The sequence below is a fragment of the Macadamia integrifolia genome, chromosome 5 (assembly GCF_013358625.1).
Source record: "Macadamia integrifolia cultivar HAES 741 chromosome 5, SCU_Mint_v3, whole genome shotgun sequence".
In the NCBI taxonomy this organism is placed as follows: Eukaryota; Viridiplantae; Streptophyta; class Magnoliopsida; order Proteales; family Proteaceae; genus Macadamia; species Macadamia integrifolia.
In genome coordinates this window covers 25,087,028-25,101,616 of record NC_056561.1, presented here as the reverse complement: position 1 = coordinate 25,101,616, position 14,589 = coordinate 25,087,028, and the positions used below count along the sequence as shown (strand labels likewise).

Below are 14,589 nucleotides of genomic sequence, written 5' to 3'. Positions count from 1 at the left end.
GATTCTGCTTGCTCTAGCTGCTTCTTCTCGTCTTGTCTCCTTTCTTCTTCTTTCCTGCATTCTCTTTATCTCCTTTCTGCTTCTGTCCTTCTTTCTCTTTGCTGCACTACCCTTTTTCTTTTCCACAATCTGGAACCCTAGAAGAAGGGTTTTGATCGAAGGGGAAAGAAAAATAAAGGCCGGAGGGGTTGCTTTGTGGGTTTCAGTAGAATCGAAGGGATGGGGTGTGTGAGCGATTTTTTTTTTTTTTTTGCCTATTCTCAGTCACGGTAGGAACCAACACAGAGAATTGAAAGGGAAGAAAGGGATGGAAGGAAGAAAGGGAATGGGGATCCTTAGGCTCTGATACCAAGTTGATGGGGGGCCTTAGGGAAGAAGAAAAAACCAGAATAGCAGGAGGAAAGGGGTCACACAGAACACAATTTCAACTAATTCAAATAAATTCACTCTGTCCCCAACATTGAGTATATGCAAGTATTTAAAGAGAAAATAACAAGACTCCTACTTAGACTCTAAAACTGAAACAGACTCCTACTTCTCTATCTCCTACGTATTCTATCCAAAAATAAACATGATAAAATAAAAGACATAATATTAAACTAAACTACTTCCAACTCTTGTTGGATCAAAAACTTGGGTTGGACCGGTTCTTCTTGGCTCTTGGCTTTCAAATCCGGTCATGCTGGTCCAACCAGGTAAGTGCAGCTTTATCTGCATTATGCCCCCTCATTGCCTCCCGCATTGGCACAGGGGCCGCACAACCAGGGACCGTTCTTTTCTTTTCCCTTTAGAGCTTATGTAAACATTTGCATCAATGAAGACCATATATGTTCATTATCGTGCCTTGATTTATAGAAATTACCATATTTTGAGATTATTCTTAGGCATTCATGTGCTTATGCGTTTGCAATAACATTATTTAGTGATCAATTTCTTGGTTCTGTAACATGTGCACATTGACTGGTATATCAGTTCTGAAACCGAATGCATGGTATTTGTGGTCCAATTCATCAATAGTAAGAGGCTTTGTTCTCTCCAAAATTCCTTCCTCTATACCAAGGCACTGAATTCAATCTCCCTCTTTCCACGAGGTAAACTTTTCTCACCTTCACAGTTTGGTTAGCAAAATGTTGATTGATTAAACCATTTTTTGAGGAAAGTTGTTGATATGTCTTACATTACTTAGAATGACTGTTTGAGGTAGCTTGGTACTATCGAAGATGCTGAAAATGCCTTACTTCAAATTATGGGAAAAGAAGCCTAGAAGGCAGTGTGGCCTCTACACCATAGTTGTCACGGCGCCAAGGCGAACCAAGGCGGTGGAGGGTTGTCTAAGCGCTTAGGCGAGAAGGCGCCCGCCTTAAGGCGAACTAGGCGAACAAGTGTTATTTTTTATTTTTCCTATTTTCTAACATTATTTAGTAAGTTATATATACCTTGTATCATAAAAAATCAAGATTAAGCCACATCAAGTCATTAAAAATCAACATTTAGCCACATCAAACCATAAAAAATTAACATTAAGTCATATTAAGTTATAAAAAATCAATATTTAGAGAAATGCTCTTATTTTATAATAAGTTTGACTGGTCAAATGATTTTATTTTTACATGAGACTTTTTGTATTAGTTATAATATAAAACCAGCTTTCTAACAAGTCTAAGATTACTTAAATCTGAGTTGCAATGACAAAGTTATGCTTCAGTCAAACTTATTTTTAAGTGCGCGAATACTGTTAAAATTGCCTGAATGAAAATAATTTTATGAATATCAAAACAAAATATTTTTTTACCGGACTTTTGGTTTTTAGCAATGTTTTAACATGATAGAATTTATAAAATTTTCATAATTGAGAAAAACCCTAGCATTTAAAAGTTGAAAATCGTCCCTATAACCAAAATCCAGTTTTTGTTCTTGGACTGGGGGGTTGACTTTTTATCCTTTTGAAATTTGATTTTTAAACTATTTTTATTGGATTCAAATAGGGGGTATTTGCTTATTTATGAATAATATCTTAAGTAAATAAAATAACAAATATTAAAAACATTTACTTGAATGATATTTGGCATAAATAAGTGCCGAAACAGAAGGCAACATGCAGTGCAACAAGGCGGCTGTCACCTAGGCCCCAGGCAAACCGCCTGGACGCCTTGGCGACGCCTTGACAACTATACTCTACACCCACTCACCCAAACACAGGAAGGGGCGAAACGGCCGGCCCGCCCCCATGAAAACCGGATATTCTGCTGCTATTGATGCTTCTGTGTGTGCTTCCATTGGTTCCCGTGCTGGTTCACTTAGGAACCGTCTCCCTCAAATTGTATGTCTAAAGGAATAATTTACATAGGCTTCCGTAGGCATACTTAGTTTAGGACTTCTTATGAAATCCCAAATAAATCCCAGAGATTCCTATTTCTTATCTCTATCTAACATTCAGATCTTAATGGATAGCATGAAATTCTCTAGAAATTAAGTCTAGAGTCTAAAGTGATAGGTGTTAGAATTTAGGTTTGTAATAAAAATAGTGGGTTTGAGGTCAGTTGATTATGAAAAAGATTGAATATTTGATTCTTGTATTGAGAAACTATGAGGGTTTTAGGTTAGGATTTTGATTGGAGACACTAGGTTTGACCAGGATGTAGGTTAGCCTCAATAGGACTTTAGAGTTTCTTCTCTGACCATTTCAACACAACTGGGTTTTGAAGCAATTTAAAAAGGTTTCTCCCTTGGTTAGCTGCCATAGAGAAGGCTTTTAAGCTTTAGGGTTGATAAATTAGGGTTCCTTGCAAAGATTAGAAATAAAGGATATAGGATTCGAAAAGCAGCAATCTAGCAGGTCTTCTCTAATAGCCAGCTACCACAGAGAAGGCTTTGAGGGTTGGGAAATTGGGGTTTATGACTCGTAATGGAAATTAAGACTACAGGATTTGAAAAATGGCAGAAGCAAACAGATCTGGTTGTTGCATAGTTTTCCTAGTGGCCAATAACAGTAAACAATAAAGATATGTGAAAGAAATTGATAGAATTGAAGCTTTACTAGATTTCTTCACTTCTAGAAACCAGGTACTCATTTTTTTTTTTTTTGGGTACAAACCAGGGTACTCAATTTAATGTTGGAAAACTTGTAAAAATGCAGTAGGAAAATTCCATATAGTAATCCATATTACCTAACACAAGTGTTCAAGGATAGGAGAAAATGGATAGATTGCCAGCCAATCTGGGTATTTGTTGAACACCGAAATGGATAGGTAAGTGTGCGCATCTCAACCTTAGACATACAAGTCATTTTGTTACTGATAGCATGCTAGTACATCAATTCAGTACATATTTTTCATATACATCATCCATTGATCGTGTATAATCTAGTCACCCTTACTTTTCCTTATCAAGCCACACTCCCCAAGTTCCCAGTACCACTTTTAGAAACAAGATTCCTACATAGGAGTGGGGTTATTACTCCAAGTCCACTTGGCAAAACACCTCACTGCTACAATTACAAAATTTATAATCTGAAGTGATTAAACCATTACTTCAGAACCTTCCTGTTCAAGACCATTTTCGGATATCTTACACAAGACCTGGGTTGAAAGTATCCTCATGGAAAAGTAGGTTTTTGAGTCTTTTAACTATTGTGGAAAGAATCAGGTCAATCAGAATTCTAACGAGACCTTTATCGGAATAACTGATGGTTGTAGTAGCCTCAATATGCATTGATGTTTCTTGTGTCTCTTTTCAATAAATTGCAGGCCTTGGAAAAGTACAAGTTCAAACAGTCCCTTGAAACATATTTGTCATGGAATCTAGGCGACCCAAGGCCTTGGTGGGGGCCTGGACGCAATGTGACACCACTAAGCCTCAATGAACAACGAACACCTATATTCACTTTATTAAATTAACAACGAGATTTATTGTCATTTCTCGCATGAACCAAGTCACGTAGGCAGGCGGCGACCAAGGCGATGCTTTGAAAGCACAAGCCAGTTCATTGAGAAGTTGGAAAAAAGAGCTGGAAGAGAGCCATAAGCACCTTGCCTGCTACAAAAACAGAAATTTGAGTGCTAAGGCTCTCTTTGGTTTGATTTATATTTGTATTTATCTGATTATTTTTATTTTTTATTGGTATTTGGTATGATTTATGATACCTATTTTTATTTATTATAAGTTAAAATAAATCACAAATCACTGGAGACCGATTTGTGATATATGGCCACAAATCATTTTTTTGATTTGTGCGCTACTTTTAAAGAGCACGTGTTGTAATTGCTTCAAAACTAAGGGTAAATTAGTAACTTCAACTAATCTTAGATTTTTGAATGAAAATCTCTCTCCCCATTCACCTGAGTTCCATGGGGGCTGTGAGCGATTGCAAGGTCTGGTATGTGCACAGCTGCACACGACTCAAGTTAGAGAATGGAAGAAAGTAGAATGAGAAAACTAGACGAAGAATATCAGTAGGAGAAGAAAACTAGTGGATCATCGACAACGACAGAGCAAGAGAGAGAAAAGGGGGGAGGGTAGGGAACGCAACTGCCATAAGGTATCAAGGTTATCATCACGGAGGCACTGGACGCCGTTGCCGGGTTTGCTAGAGCTGATGTTCCAAACGGCCTTCTTGGCCATCTCACGGAGGTCGTTGTCCACCAACAACTGGTGGTTCCCTCCCATCAGCTTCCCTTCCTCCTCTTCCTCCAACAACTCCGTCGTAGCCATTTTCATTGACATTGGAGTTTCTCTTTCTTATATTAAATTATTAACCAAACTTTGTTAAAAGCAAAATCAAATTCTTTGATGGTAGCAGCTCAGACTTCAGATTAGATTACAAGGGGACTTGGGAGGAAGAGAACAACAACAAATCAACAATGAAATCCTGGCTTTAATCCCATCGAACTCCCACTCACCACTGTAGTACTGTACACAGTCCACATGTTTGATAAAATTACTGTGAGAACAAGAGAAATAAAAAATAGAGAATTTATTCTACAAATAAACATATACCAAACTTATTTTTCATTATGCAATCTATTATATAAATGGCAACCAAACGATTATTATTTGTGGTCCATAATTTATTATCACAAATGATTTCTCAAAAATAAGTAGTAAATACAAATATAAATCAAACCAAAGAGAGCTGATGTAGATAAGTCACTTGGGCTTATTTTATTGCAAATAAGCCTTGGGTTGTGTTATGTATGTGTTGGGCCTTTGATCCCATGGATTTTCTTTGAAATAAGCCACTTTAATGGGCCTAAAATATGGGTAGAAGCTAAGAAAACGAGATTTTATTTATTAGTTTAATTAGTTGCTATTTAATTCAATAAAGGCCCATTAGGCCATTAGTTGGTTGTAAAGTCTTATATGGACTATTAGTTAGTTAGTCCTACTCCATGTTGGAGTCATAAAGTCAAGTCCTAGTCCTATTTTGAATCCCTAGTTGTAATAGGAGTGTCGAGTCCTATTGGGAAACTAGCTCCTAGTTGTAGTAGGAGTGTAGTCCTATTGGGAAGCTAGCTCCTAGTATTAGTATGATTGTAAACTTCCCCTCTATAAATAGAGAGGCATATGTACCATTATTGGAACAGATTTGAATGAAAGAAAGTTTGCAACTAAATGCTTAGAGCAGCTGAGATAGCTGTGGGTGAGAAGCCCAGGCTGAGATAGCCATTTCCTTTAATCTCTTTCACCCTTCTCAACCCCCCATCTATTTTATTATTCTTTGTTATTTTATCTGCTGTAACATTCAAAAGATATAATTCAGATTTTGATAAAAGGCTGCAGAAATCAGAACGATCAGCAATCCTAGTGGGAATAGGAGAGAGATCGATCTCCTCTCTTTCTCTCTTCTGTACTGTGTTAATCCAGATCTTCAATCAGGGTATTCCAAGCCTCATAAGGGTCCCACGATCCTTACCTAGTCACTGTTGGAAGCATTCAGCTGCTGTTACTTGAAGGTTCTTCTCAATTTTCTCTCCTAGGTCAAAAAATCAAGAAAGCTTATTACTTCACAACCAGCCGTCAGAATCCTCTCAACTTTGGGGGTTTTTGTACCCTTCCTAGGGACTATCTACGCCCAAGAGTGCAACTCAATCAGACTCCTACAGCCCTGGCCGCACCTCTCTCTCTTTAGCTCTATAACAGGTCTTTCTCTCCTATCGGGTTAGGTTTTGGGTTGGTTTTGCTCCTATATGGGTATTGTATCCTTGGGGATTTCTTTGATGGTATTATTTCTTTGTTTTTTACTCCTATTTGTATTGTTGAGGAAGAACTAGTCATTGATATTCCCATCAACGAGACTCATGTGGGAGAAGTAGAAAGCAATAAGGTTGCCACAATGGACAATGAGGTTGAGACTAGGGAACTTGACACTACAACAACTGTGATGATTGTGAACAGCCAAGAGGAAGATCCTAAGGAGTTCAAGAATGAAGTTGTGTTTGAACCATCAATGGAACCGATTAGGAATCACCAGGTAGATGAACCAAAAGAGCTTTAGTTAGAAGAGATCAAAGGTGCATATGTAGATGACCCTATGGATACATCCAAAGATGTTGAAGTTGAGCATGTGGAGTTCGTCATCCCATTAAAGTATCTTGAAGATCGAGCTCCTCACATTCTAGACTACATCTTTATTATCAAAGAGCTACCTGAATTTTTCTTTGGCTTGAAGAGGGACGTGCACCATGATATAATCACCCTCACACTTTACAAAATTCGAGGATGAATTGTTTCTAAGAGTGGGCGAGTTGATGTAGATAAGTCACTTGGGCTTATTTTATTACAAATAAGCTTTGGGTCGTGTTATGTATGTGTTGGGCCTTTGATCCCATGGATTTTCTTTGAAATGGGCCACTTTAATGGGCCTAAAATATGGGTAGAAGCTAAGAAAACGAGATTTTATTTATTAGTTTAATTAGTTGCTATTTAATTCAATGAAGGCCCATTAGGCCATTAGTTGGTTGTAAAGTCTTATATGGACTATTAGTTAGTTAGTCCTACTCCATGTTGGAGTCATAAAGTCAAGTCCTAGTCCTATTTTGAATTCCTAGTTGTAGTAGGAGTGTCGAGTCCTATTGGGAAACTAGCTCCTAGTTGTAGTAGGAGTGTCTAGTCCTATTGGAAAACCAGCTCATAGTATTAGTATGATTGTAAACTTCCCCTTTATAAATAGAGAGGCATATGTACCATTATTGGAACAGATTTGAATGAAAGAAAGTTTGCAACTAAATGCTTAGAGCAGCTGAGATAGCTGTGGGTGAGAAGCCAGGCTGAGATAGCCACTTCCTTTAATCTCTTTCACCCTTCTCAACCCCCCATCTATTTTATTCTTCTTTTTTATTTTATTTGCTGTAACATTCGAAAGATATAATTTAGATTCTGATAAAAGGCTGCAGAAATCAGAACCGATCAGCAATCCTAGTGGGAATAGGAGAGAGATCGATCTCTCTCTCTCTCTGTCTCTTCTGTACTGTGTTCATCCAGGTCTTCAATCAGGGTATTCCAGGCCTCATAAGGGTCCCACGATCCTTACCTAGTCACTGTTGGAAGCATTCAGCTGCTGCTATTGAAGGTTCTTCTCAAGTTTCTCTCTTAGGTCAAAATCAAGAAAGCTTGTAACTTCACAACCAGCCGTCAGAATCCTCTCAACTTTGGGGGTTTTTGTACCCTCCTTAAGGACTATCTATGCCCAAGAGTGCAACTCAATCGGACTCCTACAACCCTGGCCGCACCTCTCTCTCTCCAGCTCTATAACAGGTTTTTCTCTCTCCTATCAGGTTAGGTTTTGGGTTGGTTTTGCTCCTATATGGGTATTGTATCCTTGGGGATTTCTTTGATGGTATTATTTCTTTGTTTTTTACTCCTATTTGTATTGTTTGGGGTTATAAACTGCGGAGTTAGTTACTTGTAATCTACTGCTACATTAAGAGCCTAACATCTGATGGTACTTTTCTGCCATAGGGCTATCTACATACTGACTTCATTTTGGGGTAAAAGATGGAGAAATATCCTTAAGGGTCTGCCACAGTGAGGTCATTTTCCATTTTCTTGTTTTTTGTTAAACATTCTATATTTCAATAGAGTGAAGAAGGCGCAATGTGGCACCCAAAGATCATGCAATTGCAGTATTACTGGTGTTAGTACTGGTTACTGAGAACTTAAATGAATTGGAGTTTGTAAGTAAAAATCCCAGCCATAAAAAACTATGGAGCCCAGTTTTGTCTGCTACCGATTGCCTGATATGAGTAGTCAAAATCACAACCAAATACTCTGGCATAACCTGATTCATAGCATCACCTATAGTGCAACTAATATTCTGATATGTGATATACTGATATGATTGGTCATTTACCTAAGCTTCCACCGGTGTGAATTTTATGACTGTAGGGTCTTAAGCGAGACTAACCGATCATTAATGCCATAGTGATTGCCTTTTGCCTGAAAGTGAAAGACAAATCTCATGATTGGGCATGGGCTTAGCTTCAGAGAATTCTTCAGTTATTGGAGCAATGTTTGGTATTTGGATGAACCGTAATGTGCCTCTGTTGGAGAATAGTTTGTAGAATTGATGATGCATATATTGATATCATATATTGTGTCCAATTTCTGTATTGTTTAGTTAAAACCTCATTAGACTCGGACTCGGTTCTATATGTCTAACCCATTTTCTCGAATGGAACTGATCTTTCTGTGATTTCCTCTCCCGCAGGTGGCATCTGCTCACTTGCCTAATCATTTTATTTAGATAATTAGATGTTTAATATTTTCTGTTTTACACCCTTATTGTGTTTGAGTGCATTGGCCATGGTCATCATTGTCACTAGAACAGTATTAAGTCACATCCATTTTGTTTCCAGCAAACATGTCCGAGGTACTCTTTGCCTCAACTCTACCATTAGCCTCCTACAACCATCGTCTCCTTGTCATATGCATGCTACCATTGGTTGGAACCAGTGGAACCAGGTAGGGGCGCAAGTGGGCCAGGCCGTGGTCGGGGAATTGAATTGAGCCAAAACCTGGCCTGGTTCATTTTGATCCAAAGTTTGAGTCTGCAATCGGCCTTAGGTGTACCCCTAGAACCATGTGTCATGAAATCAGTCTTCATCAGACAAGAGCAGCCGCATTGTTTAATCCATATTAACTGCAGCAAAGTTCTTGGCACCACCTCTTATCTTTTGGCACAACTTAACATCCAACACCAGTTCCACTTTCTGTCATTACAAGGATGAGGAAGGGTGTATTTGGAAGCAAAAGGGACAGGTGTTGGAGGCTGATATGTATGATCAGGTGATTGTATGAGCAGCCGATCCTTACTTCTATCTTTTACGATGTAGATGTTGCAGTACCTTCAAGTTGTTTGCCTTCTTATTAGCAGCCACGGTTGCCTGTGCTCTGTTAACTTTGGGGGTTTAAAACCATTGTAGAACTTACAGCCCTCACTGTAATGATGCAAATTCTGAAGTGCAAAATTTTATGTTACCCCTATTTGTCTTTGGCAGAGAAACTGATATTAAGTCTGGCCAAGTGGATGGGATTGCAACTTCTTGACCCATACTCACGCTACATGGCATGGCAATAGGATAAATCTGAAGAAGTGAATGAGGACACCATGTATGATCGAATGTCAAATTTGAGGCCTTAATTCAATTGCCTAGCCCACCTTATATTGCTGATTTTTCCATGCTTTTTCATTAGCTCCAGAGTTGTGCAAGTTTTTTGTCAACCAGGCTTAAGGGTGTCAATTGCAAACTAAAATCATTTACTGAAATCGAATTAAACCGTTTAAATTGAAATTGATTAATTCTTTATTGTTGGATTCTATTTTGATTTTAAAAAGTGGAATCATTATTAAAAGATTTTGTTTAGCTTTGAACCGATTAAAGCTGATTACAATTGGTATGCTATCAAACTGATTACATGTACTACTCCCATTAAAAACCAGTTAGACCTAGCTTTCTATATGTGCTTACTATTGTTTTGTAGTGGATTTATACCGTATAAATTGATTTAATCTATTTTTATTTCTCAAGTCACAATTTGAGTGTAAATGTCGTGTTTCAAACCCAACAAAAATAGGTTCCTTCTTAGTTGGGCTCAAAATTGGTAACTTGAATCTACTACAAAACTACTAAAATTGTTTAAAAAACACTTAATCGTAACCATTTTTAATTTGTTTCAATTTGAGATATTAGAACTTTTCAATAACCGGGTTTGGGTCTGTTTTCTACCTTTTATACCTTGAACTGTATCGAAAACGAATTGACCAAACAAATCCAAACTAAGAGCACCTTTATCCTGAGTGATATTTGACGCTATGATTGAATTTCTATAATATTGAGCTTGAGTGAGTGAGTGTAAGCACTAACTTTGAACCCTATTGAGAAAGTTCCGAAATATCATTCCTCAATCAAATCAGAAGTAAATCCCTTAAAATAAGAGATTCTCTTTCTTTTTTTTTTTTTTTTTTGTACCTTCACAATGGTGAAAGAAAATTATCTTTTTTTTTAATCATAGTTTCTTTTATTTTATTGGGTTATCTTCCGCATCACTATGGAGGGTGAAGTGGATCACTTTACTATACCATTTTGCCCATATTTTCGTTAATGTTATTCATTATGTTTAGGGTAGATGTATAGGAATTTTTACAAACTAAACATACCGTACCAAAATCCTACCCCCCCTCTCTTGTTTCACCTCTTGCAGCCCTTCCCACTTCCTCCTTGGAAACGCCATTATTGGGAGAGAGTGGAGACAATGATGTAGAAGAAGGGGACTCTTAGGTTAGAATCCTCCAGGCATTCCTGCCCCACATCCTGTAACTTTGTAAACTTGAAGCCCAACTAAAAAAGGGGGAAATTTGAAAGAGGAATTGTTGCCTGAGTTCCTTCTCTGTCACAAACCAGATCGATCGAGGCCAATCAACCTTCTCTGGTGCCCATTTCTGACAAGCTTACTCCGCACCATAATTTTATTTGGCAATGTCAAGTATCTTCATGGAGAAAAAACCAAGTGGACACAAAATTCTACATAAATGCAATGAAATCTTCAGGTAACTTCACCAGATCGGAATATGTATTTTCCAACTGATTAATCTTATCTTGGGGGAGCTTTAGGACTAGACCGAGATTGGCTTGATTGGCAATGAACTGAAAGTCATTCACAAAATTACAATGCAATTGAGGGAAATTGAAGATTAACTGAGTTAGAAGATCAGTTCGGATGGCAGCATTGGAGAGCAGTTAGTGTTGGATTTTTCCACCACATCGATGTTGATTTTTTCCATCAGTAACAGACATTGTTCAGTTTAGGCAGAAAATGGCCATAAGGGGGCAGGAAGGCGCTGGGCAATGGGGGTAGAGATGAGGGGATGAGAAGGGAGGTTTTGGGGGGGGGGAGGGCAAGGGAGCAAAGGGTAGGGTGGGGTGGGAAATTACAGTGGTGGAGGTGGGGCGGGTGTGAGGGATCAAGGACACCATCAATGACAATAAGATGGTAAGGGCTCGGTGGGGTTTAGAGGGTAGGACACAGCTCAGAAATTGCAAGGGTTTGGGGGCCATTATTGCAGGTGAGGGTGGGGTGAGGGCAAGGTAAAACGTTCATTGGTGAAGCAATGGCTAAGAAATTGCTAGGGTGGAGATGGGGTGGAGAGTTGCAAAAGGAGGGGAAAGGGTCGCGGGAGAGAGTAGAGGCTGGGGGGTAGAAAGTGGAATCACTAGGAAGAGGTTGCAAAGAGGGAATAGAATTGGGGGAGATGGATACGGTGAGGGAGGGGGTGCTCTGGGAGTTGTAGTGGAGGGGTAAAAAGGCTGGGCATGGAGGGTCTAGAGCCGAAGAGGAAGAGGAAGAGGAAGAGGGAGAGGGAGAGGGAGAGACGGATGGGCGAATTGGGGGAGATAGATATAGTGGGGAAGGGGGTGCTTCAGGAGTTGTAGCGGAGGGGTAAAAAGACTGGGCATGGAGGGTCTAGAGCCGAAGAGGGAGAGGGGAGAGAGGGATGGGCGAATTGGGGGAGATAAATATAGTGGGGGAGGGGGTGCTCCAGGAGTTGTAGCGGAGGGGTAAAAAGACTGGGCATGGAGGGTCTAGACTCTAGAGTGGAAGAGGGAGAGGGGAGAGAGGGAATTTTTATACTGATCTATTTAAAGTGAATTGACAAAACTACCCTTTCAACCAAACTCAGGGAAAGGGAAAAATAATTTGAAACGGTAAATGAAAAATAGTGAACGGAATTGCTTCATTCTATATAGTGACGAATAGAAAGATCCTATTTTATTTCTATTTTATGGTGAGTGAGATTCAGCTCAAACTTGAGCTGTAAGTAGAAAGTAAGAAGAAAGTAGAGTTGATCCACCCGAGCTGGTAATGTGGCAAAATATGGAAGGTTGATGGGTTAGCCTACTACCTAGCTGAGTCTTCAGCAGGCTATGTTCATACTTGTCACAGATTCAGTTATATCTTTTTGTAACGATCCAGAATTCTCTGCTTCGTTATGTATTTTTTTAATTCCTATTCTCAGACATAGTGGAAGCAGTTGCAGTACCTGAAGGCATGCAAGCTGGAATCTTGGCGGTGATAAATAGTAATTAACATTTCTCTCTTTTGAATTACACAATAAATTTCGTTAGATGGAAAGAAATAGAAAAGTGAAATTTTATTCATACGAAGACAAAACATAAGAAACAGAGTATAGGTAGGCCGCTCTCATTTCAGTTTCGGGTCTTGAGAAATACAGACTCGAAAAACTCCAAGGAGCGACGGAATAGTAACTCATATAATTCCCAAAACCAAAATTACTTGTAAACATAAAAACAACAACAGGGAAAGGGTAACTAGCAATGGGACAATGGGTGGTGGTAATGCCTAAAAGGAGTAGGAATATGAGAATGTATGGATCCTGATCCTGATCCTGATCCTCTTTAAGGGCATTTAGGGCCACCCTGTTGGGTCTTCCAGTTGTTATAGCAAGGGCAAACGGCCTTGTTGCCATAGTAACCAGGAGGAACACACAGGCACTTCTTGCAGCACTTCTGGCAGAAGAACATACATGGCTTGTGGTACTGCGTTTGGCTGCACCTCCTTGAGCACTGCGACGGGCACTCTGCATTCCCATACCATACACATCATACATACACCCCATTCATTAATTTCCATGTCAAAATAGTAAAAAAATAAATTATAATATTTGGGTTATGACCAATGGTCAAACTCATTTGTACTGTAAAGTCTGGGGCTTAGCAGAGGTGACATCTTCTTGGGCACAGAGACCACGGGCTTGGGCTCTGTGCCCTTGTGACCCCTGTCCCATACAAAACTGTGATTTGTGATTGGTAGGTCAATGTATATTTTGGTTATTACAGGTCTTAAACAGTTAATGGAAAACTAAAAGATGAAGAAGGAAGGGGTAGGCAGGCAGAAGGAAATGAATGCTTCATATCTTTGTCAATACAGGCAGAAGGTTATGGGCTCAATGCCTCGATCTACTGCAGGGCAGGGGCTTCTGGAGTGGAGTGACCAAGGTGGACTCACTCCAGACTCCAGACCAACCCATCTCCTTTATGACCCAAATGACCCAAACACAACACCCATTTTTTTCACCTCCACCCCATCTCATGCCATTATCTTTTAAAACAAATGTGATATTTAAAGGAAGATTCACTTACGGTAGCTTTTCAAACTCCCAGATCCATATCGGCGCTGTTAAGTAGATATATATATGCATTTTCACATAAAACATCACAGAAATTGTCAGTATAATCAAACATAATGAGAGGAATACTAGTCTGCAATAACAATCACAACAAGAAGAAAGATTACTTACGCTGTCCAAGTGGTACTGCATCTCACTGGCCGCCGATACCTGCAATTTGGAAAACCAAAGCCAATGTGAGAAGAGAGGGAAAACAAATTTATTTTCTTCTCCATTTTTAACCCAAGAGGTTGGGAATGTTGGGATTTGGGAATGTTGGGTTTGGGCCCTTGCAAGTAGCAGCAACAAAGTATAGACCCATGGTTGGTGTTTGGGTGCAAACTAACACCGACTTCTTGTCCCCCGGTCCTCTGCTGCTGCTACTTCCGGTGACCGTAATAAAGATTGCTAAGTCTTTGGAAATTTAGGAGGGTAAAATCTCACCTGGGCTTCAAGCATGGAAATGGCAAGGAGCACCAAAAGCATTACAGCAATAAACCTGGCCATCGCCATTGGCCACTGGACAAGCAAGACCAAACAAATTAAACCCCCTCAGAGACAAAGAAGCTCCAAATCCAAGAACAAGGATTTTCAAGTGCAGAGACGACTGAGACTGAGGGGCTTGGCTTTGTATTTCTTTGGTTGTGGCCTTGTGGGGTATAAATAGATATATTTGGGCCTGGCCAGTGGTCACTGCAGGGACATAATTTCTTTATTTATCCCTTATTTAAATATTTGGTCTGTAAACCCCTAATTGCCCCTCCACCTCTTCGTCCACCACCGTCTCTCATCGTTGCTCAAATCAACATTGACACCTGTATTGAAAAAGTACAAAATGCCTTTTTCATTGTTTCAAAAGTCTCATCTAAACATAAAAAATGGAGAAAGTTTTCATTGCCCTTTTATGG

General features: G+C 39.4%; 1 protein-coding gene and 1 long non-coding RNA gene across 4 annotated transcripts in view; one reads left to right on the top strand and one right to left on the bottom strand.

Annotated features, from left to right (window-relative positions):
• Nucleotides 1–9,474, top strand: part of LOC122078305 — a 15,570-nt gene extending 6,096 nt beyond the window's left edge. Inside the window, exons 2-3 of one of the 3 annotated variants that reach the window (XR_006140032.1) lie at nucleotides 973–1,091; nucleotides 8,705–9,474. This is a non-coding gene — a long non-coding RNA (uncharacterized LOC122078305). Of the gene's footprint in view, nucleotides 1–972; nucleotides 1,092–7,956 lie in introns of all 3 variants that reach the window. The other 2 variants (XR_006140034.1, XR_006140033.1) reach the window with 2 other exon arrangements.
• A 3,157-nt stretch (nucleotides 9,475–12,631) lies between these two features.
• LOC122078742 (gibberellin-regulated protein 6-like) lies at nucleotides 12,632–14,337 on the bottom strand. The gene is made up of 4 exons (XM_042644852.1): nucleotides 14,126–14,337; nucleotides 13,814–13,852; nucleotides 13,656–13,689; nucleotides 12,632–13,093 (listed from the first exon to the last, which is right to left on the bottom strand). Exons 1-4 carry the CDS (start codon nucleotides 14,192–14,194, stop codon nucleotides 12,912–12,914), a joined length of 324 nt encoding a protein of 107 aa, XP_042500786.1. The 5' UTR covers nucleotides 14,195–14,337; the 3' UTR covers nucleotides 12,632–12,911.
• Nucleotides 14,338–14,589: the final 252 nt, after the last annotated feature.

Bases quoted from the DNA above. Each gene is read 5' to 3' on its own strand.
- LOC122078742 (XM_042644852.1), bottom strand. From the start codon at position 14,194: ATGGCGATGGCCAGGTTTATTGCTGTAATGCTTTTGGTGCTCCTTGCC. The intron at 13,853-14,125 runs GTGAGATTTTAC...TCCAAATTGCAG, and splicing joins TTTCCATGCTTGAAGCCCAG to GTATCGGCGGCCAGTGAGAT. The intron at 13,690-13,813 runs GTAAGTAATCTT...TCTACTTAACAG, and splicing joins TGCAGTACCACTTGGACAGC to CGCCGATATGGATCTGGGAG.